The sequence below is a fragment of the Melozone crissalis genome, unplaced genomic scaffold (assembly GCF_028551555.1).
Source record: "Melozone crissalis strain CALT ecotype California unplaced genomic scaffold, PUWL_Pcris_2 ptg000006l_1, whole genome shotgun sequence".
In the NCBI taxonomy this organism is placed as follows: Eukaryota; Metazoa; Chordata; class Aves; order Passeriformes; family Passerellidae; genus Melozone; species Melozone crissalis.
In genome coordinates this window covers 53,403,290-53,423,466 of record NW_026535784.1, presented here as the reverse complement: position 1 = coordinate 53,423,466, position 20,177 = coordinate 53,403,290, and the positions used below count along the sequence as shown (strand labels likewise).

Below are 20,177 nucleotides of genomic sequence, written 5' to 3'. Positions count from 1 at the left end.
ACTATTTATGAATAAACTAAAATTTCTTAGTTAGATCAAAGCTTCTATTTGCTGATGTGTCTGAAGCGTTTCTACCTTGGGAATAGAGAAATGAAAGTTACTAATAGGTGTTTGTGTTTGACATCTGTATACTGTACTTTTTAGCATATCTCAAGTGTTTTAGTCTCTGCCTAATAGATCTCATTAAAGAAACAGATACCAGCCCCAAGACAGTTTGTCAAAGTTAATATGAGTCCCCTGTGGACAGAATTGACAATCTGTGTGTGGCTTCGTGTGACTGCCTTTCCATGGGCTTGTTTGATCCATTAACAATTGGACATTAGTCCTTGATTCATTTTACAATAACCCAATGGTTTGGGTATTGCTTTATATGCTGGACATTTTTGGGGATTTCCTTGTTGTACATATTGCCCTCAGAGCACTGAGCAATGAGCTCCCTCTGCCCTGGGGGTGCTGATAATTCCTTGCTTTGCTCCAGGAGCAGCACAGAAGGATGTTCATGTCCCAGGGCTGCGTGCTGGGTTTAACTCGAGCCTTAACGCACGCTGCCTGTCCTAAATGAGGCTGAGGCTGAAGTAATCCTAAATGCTGAACCATCAATAGGCTTGGCTTAGGTTTGCAAGAGGTGAATGCTAACAGCAGTGTTTAAAAACAACAAATAGTGCAAACGCCCTTCTTTTTATAACCAAATATTTCTGCAAGTTGCAATGTCTTTATTTCTCAGATGCTTTCTCAAGGAGGACCCATACTTAAATATACCGGTGCAAAGTGCGTCATGCTGATCCAGCACATGGTGGTGTTTTTTATGGAACTCTGTTCTTTAGTCATTAGACAAGCTGTTAATTATTGTTCCCCCATTGATTATGTCATAGCATTAGCACTTCCCTCTAACCAAGAGCTTAACTGTGAACATGAAATACCAGGCAAGCTTATATGGCCTTTGAATTTGTGTGCTGTTTGGTCTGTCCTTCAAGGTCCTGATGCTGACTGTAGCTGGTTTTCGGTTATCTCTTTCACTTGGGATCTGGCAGCTAAGGTGATTTTAAGATGGCTTAATAAGGAAAAAAAAAATCTGCTTTTCAATCTGTAAAAATTTCAAATGCAAAATAACTTCAAATTTGAAAAAACAAAAGTGAGATCAGGGTAGCTCCCAAACATTGCCTGAGAAGGCAAAGTGTTCTAGTTTTGCTTTTAAGGGAAAACAAATTCAGATTTGTACAGCCATTAATCTAAGGAGCTCGCAGTGGAATTCCTTTAATTATTCAAGTCCAAATGCTTTGTGAGGGTAATATGACTCATGGAAAATCTAGCTTTTGTAAAAAAGGAGAATATGAACAACTTCAACACATTCTGAATATTTACTTATGTACCTATAAAAAAATCTCTATTTCCTAACATTCTTGTTTTCTTGGTGTTAAATAGTTATAATGATAACAGTAAGTATGTTCCAGGGTTAATTTTTTTTTTTTAGGAGGATAGCATGAAAATTAATTCTTATCATTGTAATTTGCTGAGCCCTGTAGAATTTTATGGCTGCACATTGCAGTATTATGGACACTCATGAGACTCCTGACTGGTTTTATCTTATGAAACAATTTTGAAATCATTAATTTTTAATTGGCCTGCTTGTGGTTTTTTATAGTTTTAATTGTGTGTCTGTGTCTAAATATTGGGTGTTTTTTAAATTAAAAAGGAAAAAAAGTCCTGGCTAAGCATATATGTTGTAAGGTATTGCTATTTGATCATCCCAACAGATATTCTACTGTGTGGTGATTCATTTTAAAGAATGCTTTCAGCAATTCAGTATCCTAATAAAAGTAATAATAAAAAAAGAATGATATGATGTCTAAGATATGTACAGGACTTTTCTTGATTGAAAGTTCTAATTAAGTGAATCGAGGAAAATTAACTGAAATTAGCTGTCAGAAAGTCACATTTAAATGAGTGATGATCTGGAATGGCAGTAAACATTTAAATGATATAAATTGCCATTTAAGTGTATGGTTTAATGTTTGTCATGCATTAATATGACATGAGACTGCAGTGACAATCAAGCAGCTTGCTCTAATTTGAACATATTTAGGGCTTTTGTGTGGAGTGCACCACACAAATTAAGACAATTGCTGGTTTTATGTGTCAATTTAAATGTTGTTTTCAGGCATCGGTTAATGAAACAAACCCATCATTTTTGTGTGCAAATTGCAGAGTGATTTCCTTGGTTTCCCGATTAATTTCAACTTCCTCTGCTCAAAATTAGGAATTTCCTTTGCAAGGAAAATGCCATTCATTTTGCTAGATGAAGAGAGTATCTGTTTGTTATGTTTTTTCATTTGGTAATTCAAATCAGAAATACATTGAATTCTCTGTATAAAATAGGAAAAAGAAATCCTGGTAGTGGCTTAATCTGCATAAATTAGCTCTTTAGATGGCAATGATTTTAGGTTACCTTTAAATATAGTGGTTTTTGGATGCTCTTGTCTTGGGGATTGGGTTGTAACTGGTTAACATCTTCAGAAAAGCAGCTTAATCATTCAGCATAGCACTCTGTATAGGTTTGTACACAAGAAACACGTGAAAGTGGTGGCAGTGTGATATTTCCATCCTGTTAAAAATCTTTTACCCTAGCATCCCTAGCTAGTTAGTCTTGTTTCACAAATTCTATCAATCTTCTCTCTGGCTGTCAGAATTAGATAATCCTGCTGTTGTTATTCAGCATGCAGATCACACAAGACAGCACAATTTCATTTTGAGAGTTCATAAAAACATAGCCTGTCTGTGTGTAAATGCACAAATATTTTCCACTTACTGTTTTTTTTTTTTCTTTTTTTCCTGCTATTACAAGTTTAAAAAGTGAGATCTCACTAAGTGGGAGGTAGGGCATGAGACTCTGGTATCTATCACAAGGCCCACCTTTTTCTGGATAGAATGTCTAAAATACTCTTACCAATTCTGTATTTAGACTTGTTAAGATAATTTGGTATGCTATAAAACAAAAATAGCATAGCTACTAGCAAATGATGACTATCTGGCAAACTCAAGCTTGTGTTTTGTGTGTGTGTTTTTTTCACAGGCATTAGAAAGTGAGTTTGTCTCCTGCCAGCTTCACCAGTGGATTGATCTGATTTTTGGCTACAAACAGCAAGGGCCAGAGGCTGTTAGGTCCCTGAATGTATTCTACTATTTGACTTATGAAGGAGCTGTTAATTTAAGTTCAATAACGGATTCTGTACTGAGAGAGGTAAGTTTGTACTTTATAAATACAGAAAAGGCTTCATTTACCACTGCAGTGTTGAAACTGTAAAGACTCCACATTGTTCAAGGCTTCTGGTGAATGTTCAATTTCTTTGTGTTTTCTTGTGGTTTGGCCACAGGCCAGTCAAATGCAAGGTGCCTGAACCAGTTGTCACAGCATGCAGAATTAATAGAACAAGGATGCAAGTTGTTCTTAAACTTTATGCACCTGGATTTCAGCCCAAGCTGGATGCCAATATAAAAATAAAAGTTCAAGGATTGCTTCAGTTGCTGAGTTCAGTCATTTTGTTCCCTGATACTGGATCTTAGTGGCAGTGAACAACCTTGATTTGGCTTGTGCTTCTGAATTTACTTCTGCTTTTTTTTTTTACTTACTTTACTTTTTAACAGTTAAGTGCAGTCTTGCATATGTAGCAAGCATCAGACTTTTGTAGCCTCAGATACTTTAATTAGCTTTGCTATCAAATTAAAATAACCTGGCCTGTGTTTTTCAGATGCAAAAGAAAATATTTCAGCATTGCAAAGATCAGTAGCTTTACTCAGACTCAGCATCATTCAGAAAATCTATTTGCCAAAGTATCTCACAGAATATTGTATGTTTGAAAGTTCCTCCTCTACCACCTACACCAGCGTTTTAAAAAAGGGCATGGTGGCATGATTAAAATAGATTTTTGATTGATTTTATGTCCTCTCTTCAGACACTCTATTGGTACCAAGTATAGCTGCAAGTATATTAATTATAGAATAAATGTAAGTGGCACCTTGTTATAAAATATTCAGAGTCCATGAAAACAAAGCAATATGAATCTTATCAAGTGTTTTATTTCGAGGTGACACAGAGACTGGCTTAATACCAAAGTGATGGCTCAATGTTGTCATTACATGGCTTCCTATCAGTCTGCAAGCTGCACCTTAGTCTATTTAAACATAAAACACATGTGTTGCACATAAATACCATTAATTGAGTTAAGAAGAGGGATACTGGGACACGTGGCTTACAAGAAAAAATATCTGGATTTGGAAAAATTGTTGATCCAAGAGTCATCTAGTAGGTGTTCACTGTGATGTGTTTTCAGTTCACTGATAGTGAATTTGTTCACTCTACGTTGGCATGGAATTATTCTTACCTTTTAGGAGTATTTATTAGACTCCTGAAGTGATTGGTTAAAGTGTGAGCTGAAATGTAGGCTGGGTATTGTATGTAAATTGTTCTAAATTTTGTTATTAAATGAACCATCATTCAACCTTTATTTATTAAACTAATAATTGAAATAACACTGGTGAAAGTAGCAGTCTCCACACACAGTTTTTGTGTGATTTAAATTTTTCTTGAACAGTTCTTTTAGCACATTTATTGTGATCTGTTTTACTATTGTTATACCCTGAAAAAATTTAGGATCAGGGGAGTTACAAATATTTGGAAGTGCGGATCATCTCAGCAAGGCATTCACTTTGTTACCAAATATTTTGAATTTGTCACATTTTTTATAGTACTTTGCTACAATGTTTCTTATTTTTGATTGTTCTGTGCTGTCTGAACTGACTAAAAAATGAAAACAGGAGAGGGAGAATTGTAGCGTTGTTGAGTTCACAATAGTGTGGAGTAGCTTAGCAGCAGCAGAATTTTGAAACACTACTGATGGTGTCAAAAATACACACTGATGAATGCAGGCAGAAGAATGAATTGAGTCTTGTAGTACTTTTGTTCTGAGTTGCTAGAAGGATTTGCCCAATAGAATATTTCTATTTAGGATTTTTAAGCATGCCACTAAAACAGTGAAAGGTCTCCTGTTTAGTTAGGTATCCCTTGCCATTTACATGTGTTTTGTAAAGTCTATTATTATGTAAATATGAACATGTAATTTTAAATGGCACATATGATCAGCTCTGATGCAATACTGATACTGCAGAAATTTAATGACTTATCACCAATGGTGACTTACTGTGGTTGTACTTATGGGTAGAGATGAAAGTAATGAAAAATCTGTTTGTGTGTATTTCTATGTGCATAATCATTCTATATCTATGTCCTAAATGAATTTATCATGCACCTTTGACAGCCTCACCTTCTTCCTGCTTGCTAATCTGCCTCCCTGAGGACCTGTGCTAACATTCTGTGCTACCAAGCAGCTTCAATCAGCATTTATTTTTCTCCTTCAGTCAGCCTTCCAAAAAATATCTCCTCTTTTCTCCACCAAATTCCTGGTTAGAACTCAAATGAATTTCTGATGTGGACAATTTACAGTATTATTAGGTAGGCACAGCACCTCAGACTGAGTATCTTTTTTATCAAGCAAGTATTAAACTGGATTTCTTGGTTTCAAAAATGATGATTTTAGCTTTTTCCTCTTGAAACGATTCAGGTTTGGGTCTTTAAATCTTGACAGTTGTAGCAGAAGAAGTATTTTTATTTGCAAACCTAAACCAAAGAGAAGCTGCTGTATATTCTGAGAGCTGCAAGTTATTGAGGCTTTTAGGTATCATATGGAAATAATAGCAAGTGCTTAGACCTTGGCAATTTCCCCACACAGATAGTGCTGAGCCTGTACCACATCAGCAATGAGAGGCCCATGATGCATGTGTTTCTGAGGTATCTCCACAGATATCTACATGGGTACTGGTGACCTAACTCATCAAAGAGGCCACACACAGAACAATGGTGGAAGGCACTGAGGAGTGGAGGGGTGTAGGTTAATGCAGAATTTCCTTAGGTCTCCTAAATGGCTCCGACTGGCACCTTTATTTTTATAGGCAGTCAGGTTATATATATTACAAGAAGGAAGTACTCGTCTAGGAAGGAAAACTACTTGATTAAAACCATATTCCACCTTTTTTTTTTTCTAACTGAAAACGTAGAACTTTTACATCCTCTTGTACTTCTGTGAACAATTTTTTCCTGCCATTCTTTCTGCCTATGGGAATAAAGGAAGTAAAGTATTTTGAAAGGATCTGACTGCCGTAATAGAAAATTTTAAACTAAAATGCAAACCATGGGCCACATGCTACCTTTTGGCAGATAAACCCTGGGGAGTGCAAAGCTTGCATAATTCAAAGGCAAATCTCAGGGGGAGGGGAGTAGATCAAGAGAGCGGGGTTTGAGTCACAGCCAGTGGGGGAAGGGAGCTGCAGCCAGGAGAAGCAAGGCAAGGGACCCAGTATCCCTGCTGGCATATTGGTGCACTGCTCTTCCTGCAGAGACCGTTCCTTCCTCCTCCTCTTCCCCTCCAAGCATTTTGGTAGTGCTGTCATTGACTCTGCTCCTTGTGTGTTCTGCTGAAGGAGGTGGCAGCTGCAGAGGGAAGTTGTTGTTCAGTGGGCAAGCAGTAAATGTCCTGGTGAAAAGCCCTGCATTTGCCAGCAGAGCTCTGCTGTGTCACTGCCTTCTGTTGACTTGCTCTTGAGCACCACGTTTTGATCTGTGGAACTCCCAGTCACAAGATCTGCTGTGGAAGGGCTCTTTCTTTGCCTGGATGGAAGGGGCAAGGAGTCATTTAGCACAGACAAATGTCATCCAGCTGTTCTGGAGAGAATTCACAGCACCTTCTTATCACAAATTCTGCTCTCTTTTTGCCGTAGCTGTCCAAGAATGGAGTGAAAAAAAAAGTAGAATTAGATCTAAGTCGCTCAGACAAGTGACTGATTAGGAGCTGAAGCACAATCCATACAAAATAATTTGTATCTAGGATTGACTGGTGGGTATTTCATCAGTGTGTTGGTCAGAAAAACAGAAATTCCTCTTGTCTCTGGCTTGGTGTAAGAAAGGACGACATGAATGTGGGCTGCCCTTAGTTACTACTTAACAGTACATTTCTTCACTGATATCCCTATGTAGTTAGTGTAAACACTGGATAAAAGCAAAGAAAAGAAACAAAGTTAGTAGCAGGAAGATGAAGTATTATTTGGAGAATGCATCCTTGATTTGTACAAGAAGTACAAACTGTATTTGTATATAGGATTTGTACTTCCCTACCCTGCAGGAAGCACCCCGAATTTTATACCATGCTTATCAAAAAGCCACATTTGAAAAAAAAAACAAAACAAAACCCTCTGATGTGATCTTTGAAGTCAGCAATTAAGGAGGACTAATAATTTTTAAATTAGCAATAATATCTCTAAAAACACAAGAATAAGTCCCATTAAATAATAACATCAAGTGATTTGCTTTTAGCCTTAGATGGTTCTGTTGTATTGTACTTCTTCCTCTGAAGAGAAGCTGCCGTTTTGTTACATGAAGGTGGTCTGTTTAACATTAGGAAGCAAGCTTTCTCCATTTTTTGGCACCTTTCTTTCTATTGGTGATATTTCATTTCCATATGAACTCAGGAGTTTCAAAAATTATGAAGAATCAGTTTCGATATAGTATTTGGCTTGGTATTTGAATGTGCCACTTCTGATTATATATATAAAAAAGATAATTCCTTTATTTTCAGTTTTAAGGCATATGGGAAAATTATTTAATGGATAATAGCTTTTAAATGTTATTTAAGATTAATATCTTTGGGTAAGTTTTATGCATCTTAGGTCTATCTCTTATGAGTCTTACATTATTTTTAAATATTTACAGTTTGAAAGACTTCTGTGCCCAAAAGAAGTTAGAAGGATGTTTAGTTTACATGACCCCAGTTTCATGACAGCAGTAGCAGATCTGGTATCTTATCCCAGAGAAAGCATTCTTGGCCTCTTCTTTAGGTCTGGTCATGGTGGGAGTTAATAGCATATTTCAGCTCTAGCTTAGCTGGAGAACCCTGGCAACAGTGAATCTTTCACGGAATATAAACACAACTTGTATTTATAACATAGTTAACATTTACTAAATAGTTGGGAAAATGATCAGTCTGGATTTGGCAGGTTGGGCAACAGTCTTTGTTGTGGCTGTGATGAGTTTTAAAATGTAGGGTAAAATGGTTATAACATAACTGTCACAGAGCAGTAAATTTCCATGTGCTGTATTTGGTAAGTAACAAATTCACTCAAGCAACATTCAAAGTACCTTAGAAACCATCTTTGAATTGTCTCTGCCTGGAAGTGTGCTGCACAGATGGCATGTTCGGTGTTGTATAGCACAGGAACAGTGGGAAAAGCCAAATAAATGTTTGATATTGGTCTCGTTTTAATTGCAAATCTGTATTAAAATACCCCTGTATGGAACTGGAATTAAGAAAGCTGTATTTAAAGGATTGTACAGTGATTTAATGGCTAAGGAGATGTGGGCTTGGCAGTGCATCCAAGCCCATGCCTTGGTCTGTTCCTGGGGTGGTACCCATGGTAGGAGTGTGCAGCAGAGGCAGGGCCTCCTGTGAGGGCAGGTACCACTGCTCAATGGAATCAGCCTGCCTGGGCATCAGGACTCTCCCGTGGAAGGATGCAGTATTTCCTTCTGGGGAAAGGAGCATTAAATAACAGGAGCACCACTCCTGCCACCCATGTGTATCAGCTGCCTATTAGTTCTCACATCTCTGCTCACACTGTGACCTGCTTGTGGTGTTGGAGTAAAGGAGCAAAATGACCATAAGCAAGTGCTTACTGCAATTATCTGGGAGGTGTGGCACTCCTTTGATTCCATTCAGCCTGGAGTTTGATGTGATGAATGGGGATTTATTGCCCTTTGTCTTAGCTTGCATATTTACTACAATGCTTACAAACAGACATGAAAAATATTCAGCTGGGTTCTGATCCAGAAAAATATTTGACTTTGTTGTTCTCTTTTAGTCTTCATTACAGGGTAGATTGTAATTTTACCTGCTGATTCTGCTTCTCTATCCAGCAGAAAAAGAAGAGACATTTTAGAGTTAATTAAAGTAGGATTGGGATGCTCCATGTATAAGGATTTAAAACACTGGCAGGAAGTAGTAAAGTTTTTGGAAGAAGGTAACCCATGTGAATTAGTTCTTCAGCTCTGAGTGCTTTTTTCACTCAGCCTTTGATTGAAATTCAAGGGATAGAAATTTTCAGTGCAGTCAGTTCCCTCACCTCTTGCTTGACCTGCCTTGAGGATCTATAAGAACCAGAGAGGTCTTGAGACCCCCCTGGGCTCCTTACGTTTTCATTTGTGCCTGGCTGTTCAGTCTTACCTGATATGTTTATTGGCTAGCATTAAATAAGAAAGAATAATAGAAAGGTAAATAAGGTAGGGATAAAAGTGATATTCATAATGCTTCAAAAATAACTCCTTTTGATATAAATTGTTTCTATTTTTAAAGTACTTTTTCCTCTTCCATATGTGGAAAGGATGAGATGTACTTGTATATAATAGTTACAGTTATACACCAAGTCATTTAGCCTTGAAAGAAACATGGAAGTGAACAGGCTAGAGAATTTTTTGTGTCATCCACATGCTTTGATTATTTGGAGCCTCTTTATGCTATCTGAATGGTCTCTGTATTGACTTTCATAGTAATTGGGAAACTAAATATTTTTGTTTGGAATATTTTCATTCTATGTCCTTGTTGCAGCCCAGGGTGTCTAACCTAGGCATCAGTGTGGCTGTACATGTGTGTAGTGTTTACTTACCAAAATTTGTTATTTTAATTATTAGTTATACTTGATAAATAGCTACTGCTTGAGTGACAAAGCTTGTGGTCATGCTGGAAATGTTTTTCTCAAGCAGTTAACTAAAAGTAAAGTCTCAGTTAAATGCTACATTCTATTAAGTAACAACAAAAAGTTCATTTGTTGCAGTAGAAAACCCTGAGATAGCTTTGCACCCATAGTTTGGAAAGAGCAAGTTTGGTCTTGCAGGTAGTGATTATGAGAGTTTAAATAAATGTATTTCATAGCTTAAGAAAAGGAATTGTTTATTTCTTTTTCACAATTGTTGCAGATTCTGAAAGGTGATCAGGGAAGACAGTTTAAAGACCACTACATTTTGAATTTTGACATCTGTGTATTAACCTCCTTCAGATTGAAATGTTTTATTTTAATGAAGCTTTCTTATTTAATAAATAGAGATGACATCAGTGTTTAGGAAATTCTGTGGACTGCTAACAGATTGGAATTGATTGCTTTTTTCCAGACGAAAAAGTTTAATATAAGAAAATTTGGGATTGTTTAGTTATTTAGAGAAGGAAATGAATAATGCCAGAAATTGAAGTTTGAGGGTGTTGTGCATGGCAGTGCCACTACTTTCTCTGTGATAATTATTGATTTGAAAGGAAAGCACTGATTTGCTCTCTTGAAGTCTTTAGCTGCCACAGAAAAGAGAAGGAGGAAGCGATTTTGGTTGTGGTGCTCAAATAAAACAGAAACTGTTCTATTTTAAAAAACTAATTCCAGAGCAGCTTAGGTTTTTGCTTGTATCGAATTCAGTTTTATTTGCAGGTCCTTAAATTGATCTTTACTCTCCTTTTAGACTCTTTTCCCTTTTTATTTTGTCAGTCTCTTTGAAGTACTACCAGACCTGTTTTTGTAGTTCTAGTGCTTTTTATCTGCTTCTTTCCAGTAGCCAAAGATTTAGGTGTTTTGAATGAGCACATCAATGTTCCAGACAGAGATACTGTTTGAAATTATCCATGAACCCAGAGCCTCTGAACATTATTGAGTGACATTTGTTTCTGTTGGTTGTGTCTGCTCTGACTAACTGGTTTCTTTCAGATTGGCAGCTGGGATTACGCTGCAGTGGACGGACAGCTGCGTGAGCTGGAGATTGCAGCCAGGCCGGGCTGTGCCTCTGCTTAATATGCCTGGAATGTATAGATTCACATTGGGGAACTTGCACGGCCCTGAGGGGCTGCTGTTTGTATTCTTACAAACTGTGATTGCTTCCTGTTTTATTTTAATGAGTGCCATGTAGTTGTCACACTGATTTGTCTGGACAAAAAGACTACATTTTTTCCTTTTTCTCACAGAAAATTCCTTATTGTCGTTTAAGAGCTTGTTTAGTGTTTTTGTTTGTAAAGATATGGTGGAAGGCATCCTATGGAGATCTCCTTTCTTCACTTTTCTGATGTGAATAGGATAATGTATTATTCATATATTGATTTCAAACAGCTTGAGGAAAAAAAGTAATCCTGCTTAGGGTAACTCCTTCCCATCCATGTATCTGTAATATGGATTTTATAAACAACAAGTGGTTAGACCAGTAACCAATCTCTAGACAATTCTGGTATTTGCAGAACTCGGATATTTTCTGGTATTTTCAGGCAGAAGGAGGTGAAACTGGGGGGTGATAAGAAGAAAAGAAATATATTATGCCGCAGATATATTTCTTATGAGGAAGGTACAAAGCAGGAAGGGAAAAAAAAAGCTGAATTTCTATTTGATGGCCTTAATTTCTCCATGTATCTGTAGTTTTTTTGTGTAATGAGGCCCACGGTTTTGTTACAGACCTCGCTAACACACAGGCAAGGGTTGTGCACGTTTTGCTCCATCCCAAGTTGCTCGTGTGCCCTAATAAGGCCCCTCTCTGTGGGCTGCTGACAGTATTTCTGCCCACGCTTCAGCTCTGGAGCCATGACCCTGAGGTGCTGGGCTTGGAGCTGTACTTGCATTAGTGGGCAGCAACAGGAGCCTTCTGCATTCTGCTTGGTTAGCAGAGGGAGCATCACAAACATTCTGCAGTCAGGTTTAATGACACCTAGAGAACAATAGATAGCTCTTGGTCTTGTAGTGTCTTTTCCTTAGCCTTTCTTCTGCTCCATTCTCTTCCCTGCTATGTGTTAGATTTCAAAGCTAGCACGCACACTTTTCTTAAATCAGTATATTAAGTGAATGATGAAATGAGAAAACAAAATATGGAAGTGATTCAGAACAAAATGTTTGATTTGTAAAGTCAAAACAAGAGAAATAATTTTCTGGTTTGACATGAAGAAACTAGGCTGCTCATTTCATTTTTAAAATAGCAAATGGGAGTGTGTGAATTTATGATACTAACATTTGAGTGCTGTATTTTTTCCTTGGGTCAAGTGTAGTGCAATATCCCCAGGGCAGGTGTACAGTCAGCCAGCATATACATTGCCTCTGTTAGAAAAGCATTTTGCCCATTTTTCACAATCTTGATCTAATGGGGATTGTTAGGAAACAGGGGAGATGGTGCTACAAAGAGCTTCTCTTTACAATCTTGTGCCTCTTTCCAGCAATTTTATCTATTGTTATGAATTGTACTTGCTCTCTGGCTAGTGTTATCTGTATTCCTGTAGTCCTAGAGGAATTTAAATAAGAATTTTCCTGTAGGGGTGTAAGTGGCTCTCTCTGATCAGAGGGGGTTTTCTGATCACTTGTTACCGGAGCTGGATTTTAATCATTGTCCGTGGGGAAAGGAGCTCCTTGGTTGGCCGCTGAGCCATTCAACTTCCCTGTCAAACAGTCTGTGTTCTCTGATGCTCTAAAGCAACATCTGGGTGGAAGGAAGGGGAAAGCAAGTAATCATAATTGCATATCACTCAAGCCAATAGAAATCACTGAGGAACATGTGTGTAAACCTTTTTGAATATTGAAAAGTGAGGTAGGAGCGGCAGAGAGCCAAAATAATTACTTTTGCAAGGGCTGTTATTTTCTGGACGTAAATACTGGGCAGAAAGATGGAGGATGAACCCAAAACATTTTCTGTCCCTGACATGTGTGCTGAAAGAATATATATTACAATGCATGCTGTTATTTCACCTGGGGTTTCGAATGTTTGGCAACTAGATCATAGAGATTTGGGAAGTAATTGGGAATACTTTGGTGCAGAACTGTAAAGGAGCTGAGAGCAGCCTCTTTGTAGCTTCTTGTACCCTCAGATCAAGGCATGCATTTTAACATGGGTGTGCTGTGCCCCCGGACTCCTCAGTTTGGTGCTTTGTGTCTGAGGAGGCATGATGAAAGCAACTCTGAGCTAGTCCCTTTAAAGGTACTTAAATCTGGAGTTAAATGGTGTATGTCTTGCCTTTTAACTGTTATGGGCCTTCATTTGAGAATTTGAGTTCAAAACTGGAGACCGTTTCATTCTTTCTCTGTGACACTCACTGCAGCTCCCCCTCCACCCGCCCTCCCTCATATTTAATTTTATAGTTCTTTCAGACATAAACATGAAAAAAAAGCAATTTTGACTTAGTTTCTGAGTGTTGCTGCAAAGAAAAGTAACAAACATCTGTTTTTACCTTAACTGCATCCATATGTTCAACCTCCCCATCACCCTCCTTCCCAAAAAATTTACAGCCGTATTTGATGGGTACTGCATATTGTTGAATTAACTTTCTTCACAGTTAGATGAGAGGGTAAGTTCAGAGACTGGAAATAGCCATACTAAACAGTGGCCAGGAACTACATTATAGCTAAGCCAAGTTTTCAAGTTCTTTACTTTCCTTCTTTCAATTTGCTTCCCTATTCTCCTTTTCCCCTTCCCATACCCCAACAGAAGAGGAGATGACCTAGGAGGCTTTTTAGGAATGGGTACAATCAGATAAATGTTAACTTAGGAAATTTCCCTATGGCTTTCATGCTTCTAAATTAATTAACATTCCAAATACAGTGTTACATAAGTTTGTGTTTGGGATGCATACTGTGTGAATTATTGTAAAGGGTTGCTTACCTTGTTTCATTTTATTGCTTCTTGTTGTAGCATCTGGAACAATTCTGCCCTTACCAAAATTTTGAGTTTGTAGATTATTAACAGGAAAAAGGCTGTTTTACTTTGGTATTTGAGAAACACTGAAATAAAATGTGGAATGATACTATGTTTTACTTTGTGGCACACATCTTGCTTTCAGTGATAAGAGTTTGTCAAGCTAAAAATGTCTTTCAAGCAAAGGTTATGTATGTCTTACCAGTTATATGGTGTCCTTAATAGATGTGAAACTGGTTGTGCAAATTTCCCAAATGTTTCTACCTACAGTCGTGTGAATGGCTGTGTGCCCCAGAGGAATCCAGCAGTGTGAGAACACATGACCTTCCTCTACTGCTGGAGGAGCTGTCTCTTAGTAATACTGACTGATGCTGGTAATAATTATTTTCATGAAAGCTCAGTTAGAGCCTGGGCTAGAATTCACTAGAAAGGAAGTGGATGGAGACTTTATGACTGATGGGCATTTTACTGTATTTTCTCAGGTGAATGGCAGGTAGGTTCTTTTCTTAAAGGAGATACTAATTATATCTCTGAGAAAAAGATTCTCTGGTCCTGCCTGATTTTCTTTGACAAGTTGAACAAAAGTCTGAGTGGCATCTGGTGGCTCTTTCTGCTGTTACATAAATTGAGAGATGGGGATTGACTCCATCACATTTCTGCTGACAGAGGGAGGTCATCTTGCATCCTTCTGTATGTGAACCTTCTGACTGAGGCATCAGAATGTGGAGCTGACATCTGGATTGACTTTGAATACAGTCTAGGAAAAGGAAGGAACCATTTGGGCTTGCTAGTGCACTCTCTTGGTCATTATTACAAAATGTGGAAACTAAAAAGAGAAACCTTTACTTTTTTTTCGTGGTAACCAGAAAGAATGCAGAAGATTTTTTTCTGAAGTCTAGCCACAATGTCTAGACATATTTGTCCAAGTGTTGTTGCCTTTACTCAACAGTTCTTCAAATTTCTTTTGGATTTCTGAAGACACCAGTAAAGACGACAAACTCAAACTAGGTCATAAACAGTGTCTGTTAAGACTGAAAATGGAGAATTTGTGATCCTCTGAGGCAGGGTTTGGCAAAACCATTGTTCCACTGGTCAGCAGCTTCACCAGGTCGGACAAACACTATGTGAAAATAGACAGTGCCTCTTGACTGGCAGGTTGAGTACAGTATTTTATACTTGATCTGCATCAGTTTGAGCTCTTGTAATGATGAATGTATTGAAATACTGTGCATCAATATGTGATATCTTGTGTTTCTTATCATTTTCCCTCACTGTTGGCACCATGTAAGTGTATAGTTTCCAGAGGTATTATTGGGCATTAAAAGACATACCAGATTTCAAGGTTGAGATAAAAATTCTGATTCTATTTAAATGATGAACGTGAGCATTTGGGAATGAAAGTTTCTGTATTGATCATAAGTCAATATACAAGGAAATGATTAAATCTAAAGCTCATTATTTCCTTGCTTTATCTTTTCTCAGTTCTAAAAGAAAGGCATGGGAGTTGTGTTTCAAGAATATTTTATCCTGTATTTTCTGGTTCTACCCTCAATGCAGGGCAGAATTCCCATTTGCTGCTAAAAATATGCTGCTTAATCTGCAAGTAAGTTTGGGCACATCTTTTTAAAATCTGGATGTTTTGAAACAAAGAGCATTTTATGGAGAGGGTAGGACTGCTGACCAGTTCATTTGTTAATGCCTCATGTCTTAAGAGACCTCAAAGTTTTTGTGATTCCCTTGATATCTTGAGACACAAACCCCCAGATTTGAATTTTAATGCAGTGTGTCTCATCAGCAGGAAGGAAACTCATGTGGTCTTACTGAGCTTTAGTATTTCATGAGTCTGATACTGCTGTTACTGAAAAAGTGCTCGCTGCATCACACTGTATGTGTGTGTCAGATTTCAGCCAGCTTTTTGATAACTTATTCACCAGTTCTTTGAAGATTATGGTCCTTCCCAGAGTGGGCAAGAGTGTTAGAATCTGTTCAGAGACTAATTTCGACTCCTGCTCTGGTGCGTTCAGATATTTCAAAAGCCCTGCCAAATATAATAAGGTCAAGTGTTTTGGATGGCATGTTTACTATCTAGAGGATGATTATTTTAAGGTCTCAGGTGCATTCTAGTTTTGGCTTTGTTATTTTTGTAACAGGAGAATGTCCTGCTAATGGTCTTTATAATTATGTAAAAATAGTTGTTTGTAAGAGTAAGGTCAGCATTGGTGTTATTCCATTGTCTTTAAAATTTTAAGGAGTGGCTAAAATAGACCAGGAAATGTAAGTGCAAGGAGCATTGAGGAAGATTGAACCATGAAAAAGAAGAATTAGGGGAATATACCTGAGGCATCAGCCCATGTACAGGATGCTAGTCCACAGCAAAGGCAAGGTGATTAGTTAAGCTCACAATGAAAGAGGTACAAACTCAGCTGAATGATTTGAGATTTTCTGTACTATCAGCCTGTTTCTGTACTATCAGCCTGTTTCTGTGCATGGTGCAGGGGGCCAACATGATAAGAAGTAACTTGTTGAATTTTGGCTGCTTGATGTTATCTTTAAACTTAAACCTCTTAGTGGGCTAAGAGGTGGCAACATGGAAAATTGGTTGGACATGCCTGAGGCAAGAAGTATAAGTTCACAGGTTTAAACATAATTATTTTAAAGAAATCACTAAGCATAATATTTTCATGTGAAATGAAAATGAAGGAAGTACTAAAGCATGTTGCTGAAGATGCAAATAAACTTTTAAAACCCCCTTGTGTTATGCCTTCATGTTCTCCTGTAGTTTTGCTGTTGGTAGTTCAACGCATCCTAACATTGTTTGCTCTTCTTGAATAAACCTGGAAGTAAGAGTAAAAGCTCAGTATTGCTTTCCTTCTAGTTACTGCTGTGAAATGAAGCAATGGAGTTTAATGTACAACACTTAATACACGCAGAAACTTTTTAAAAGTTAACTTTTGGTTTTGAGTTATGATACAAACAGGATAAGCCAGTGTTAGAAAGGAAAAATGGAGCCAATATAGAGGGTTTCTGATTATAATAGCTTGTTTCTGTTTAATATCATTGAGCAGGATGAGGTTTTGCAGAGTTTCTCATGGAAATAGCATCCACAGTACTAAAAATGATTACCTCATTCTTAGTACCAGTGCCAAGCACTTAGCCCCACAGTGAACACACGGGGTTGATTTCCAACATGAAACAAGCCAGAAGTGTGGAATGACATTTTCAGGTGACAGTTATGGTTCTATTGCCTGTAATTAGCACCTCTTAACATGCAAACCTGCCTGTGCCTTTTCCAGGCTGTGGAAGCTCAAATACGAAGTTTTGGACAGACCCCTTCCCAACTGCTCATAGAACCACATCCTCCAAGAAGTTCTGCCATGCAGGTGGTAAGTGCCATGTTAACTCTTTGTGACCTGCCATTGCGCTCACTTCCTTTGCTACCTTACCTTTGCAGAACTGGACACTTTCACTTTGCTTTTATGTGGCTGTGGAATTATTTTATTAAAACCAGCAGATGAGTTACGATTCGGTAGGAGTTGCATGCAGTGCTTAACTATTTCTTTTATTTGTTGCAGAAAGGATTGCATTGATTTCTAGTGTAGCTTTTTTTTTGTCAGTGTAATCCAAGAACACTTCATCAGTTGATTTTGTTAATACTATACCTGTACAGGTGAGAGCCAGTCTTCGTGGAGACAATTTAGTTAATCTTTGGCAGATTCCCCAAGAAGCATGGATTTAGGAGGTGGAACTTCCTTGTCTTTTCCCCCAGGCATAGGTTTTCCCTTAAAACCAGGATTACTAGGAATTCATGAGCTGAAACTTACATAGCAAAGAATGTGACTAAATGTGTTTTGCAGTAAAGCTAGGGTGATAAAATCCAGGCAGTGAGCATTAACATGCTTTCCCTTTTACCTCTACTTGTGTCTAATATAATTTTATTTTACAAACTATTATTACATTACTGATCTTTTTTCATATCATGTTGTGTGCAGTCCTTGTGTTTAAAATATCATTTGTGTTGTTGTAGGTTCAGGACTAAAGATGTTAAGTGATATTCTGACAAGTGGAGCAAATGGTCTGCTAATTCCCAAGGTTTTCAAAAGGTTATATTCCCTTATTGTTAGAGTGTACGTTTTACACTGCAATACAGAAAAACCCCAAAAACCATAAACATGTCATACAGGACATGCAAGAAGAAAATATGTCCTACTCAAGCAGACTAAGGTTATTAATTTAAAAACATATCTGAAGTGCAGAAGGTTTTAAAAGATTACACAGAAACATGAAATGTTTCCAAAGTAGCTTACAAACCTCGTGATGCAGGAGTCTCAGAAGTGTAAACTTCCTTGATAAACTGATTTACTGGCCTTTCTCAAATGCATCATGTGTTGTACCTGAGCTCAGCTGCCTGTGCCCCATGCCAGGTCCCAGGCCAGCAGACACTGCAGGCACTCGTGTGTGTGTTTCAGAAGAGCCCTGCTAACAGGGATATTGGGGAGCCCAGGTACTCCCCTTCATGCAGCCTCTTGCCACATGTCTGTCTGTCTGTCATGGTGCCATGCACTGAGTGCTCACTCTAATTTAAAGGGATTTGTTTCAGGAAGAGCAGCAACTTGAGAAGTTGATTATTGACGTATTAGTCAGAGCCATTGTTATATAAATAAATTTGATACCAGAAAGCAGTTTGTGTGGTTTTATCATAATATTTTTCATGATGCTGAATTAGTGAAGATTTAGTATGTAACAGAAAAAGTTAAAATATAAGAAGTTAGCTGTTTCTAAATCCTGTGGTTTTTTTGGGCTGGGGTACACCCAGGAAAAAAAAGCCCTTAATTCTTCACTTGCTGGTTTTGTGGATTTTAATACATGTTTTTGTAATAGCACTATATTAAGTGGTTTTAAAAGTATTCCTAGAGCTGAAATACAGTAGGGATATTTTTCCTGTCATAATTTTGAATTATTTCTAGTTGCATTATTTACTGAGTTTTGTTTTCGTGTGTGTGTGTGCATGAATAGAGCTGAATTGGAAGTTACCACGTGCTGTGTTAAGTGCACAAGCCATAATATACACCAGGTGTAGTAATTAGCAGTCACACGAAGGCTGCCTATTTGTCTGGTTTTGCTGCTGTTGCTGTATCCCCTTGTGTTTTCAACCATCAGATAGCTGGATTTAATTGAGGCCACATCAGATGAGGCATTACTGACACCTTTAATTGAATGAGCATCCAGGGAGGATTAACTCATAATATTGATTGGCTTTTAGCCACTTGCTCAGAAGGGTGTCTGGGTAGCTTATTAGTTGCTTTTATTTACACCTTTATGCAAGACTGTAAATAGGAATTCATAGGGCAATATGTTTTTCTAAGTACTCTTAATAACTTTTTTAAAAGGAGTGATAATAAAAATGCAAATGTATTTAATTTTTTTATTAGTTCTGTATAAATATACATTAAATGTATGCACTTGCATACACATATATGTAATGAAATATTGCAGGTGGAGAATAGCCAAGGACACTTCATTAGTATTCCAATTTGGTTATTAGAAAATTACAAATACTTGAGCAGTGTAGCTACTGATGACCATGATGATTGTACCTCTGCATTTCATTGGGATTCTCTTTTTTTCAGATGTATCACACAGTCATAAACCCATCAGATGTTGCTTTTTCTCCTCACATTTGATATCCAGATCCTCAATATTTTGTTTTGATGTTTGCAGTATTCTTAGAGAACTTAGTTAAAAAGTTAATAAACTTTCCAACTTACTAAACTGAAAAAACCAAAAACCTAAAAAATTATGTTGAAAATGAGAGTCTGGATTAATATCTTTTCTTTAGCATTTCTGGAAACAATGCAGGATACTGTCTGTAATCATGTCCACTTTGTATTCTTTACAAGTCCATTTAATTATGTTTGTCTTTTGAAACACGTTTGCAGTGAAGTCTTCTACTTTGCATTCATAAATCTTATTTTTGTACACCAGAAATATACACAGAACATATATCTAGTGTATGTGTGTATCTGTTTATTTTAATGCTCTTTCATGTTCTCATCTGGCTTGTAAAGAATTGCAGTCTGCCAATTTAATGTAACTCGAGACAATCTCTGGGAGCAGGAATTTCTTTTGCTCACTATTTTTTGTGTTTCCCTCCTGGTTTGGCATTGCTTTCCTTGACATTCTGTCTCTGCAGATATGAAGGAGAATTCCTTTGGCAGAGATAGGCAATTGAAAACTTTTAGTTTAATCTGCTGTGATCTGTAGCAAAGTCTGTATACAGACACCCTGTGTTCAACAAAGCTCTAAGATTAATAGGGTGCAGGCAAGGTTTTCTGCCTAAAATGTTATTTCCACAAGCCTTTCCACTTATTATTGCATTTGCTTTTCT

At 37.5% G+C, this 20,177-nt stretch overlaps 1 protein-coding gene across 1 annotated transcript in view; it reads left to right on the top strand.

The window, feature by feature from the left end:
• The window catches only part of LRBA (LPS responsive beige-like anchor protein), a 368,370-nt gene that overhangs the window by 309,852 nt on the left and 38,341 nt on the right, over positions 1 to 20,177 (top strand). Inside the window, exons 47-48 of the mRNA XM_054293253.1 lie at positions 3,071 to 3,238; positions 17,086 to 17,175. Coding sequence (XP_054149228.1) covers positions 3,071 to 3,238; positions 17,086 to 17,175 — 258 coding nt within the window. The remainder of the gene's footprint in view (positions 1 to 3,070; positions 3,239 to 17,085; positions 17,176 to 20,177) is intronic.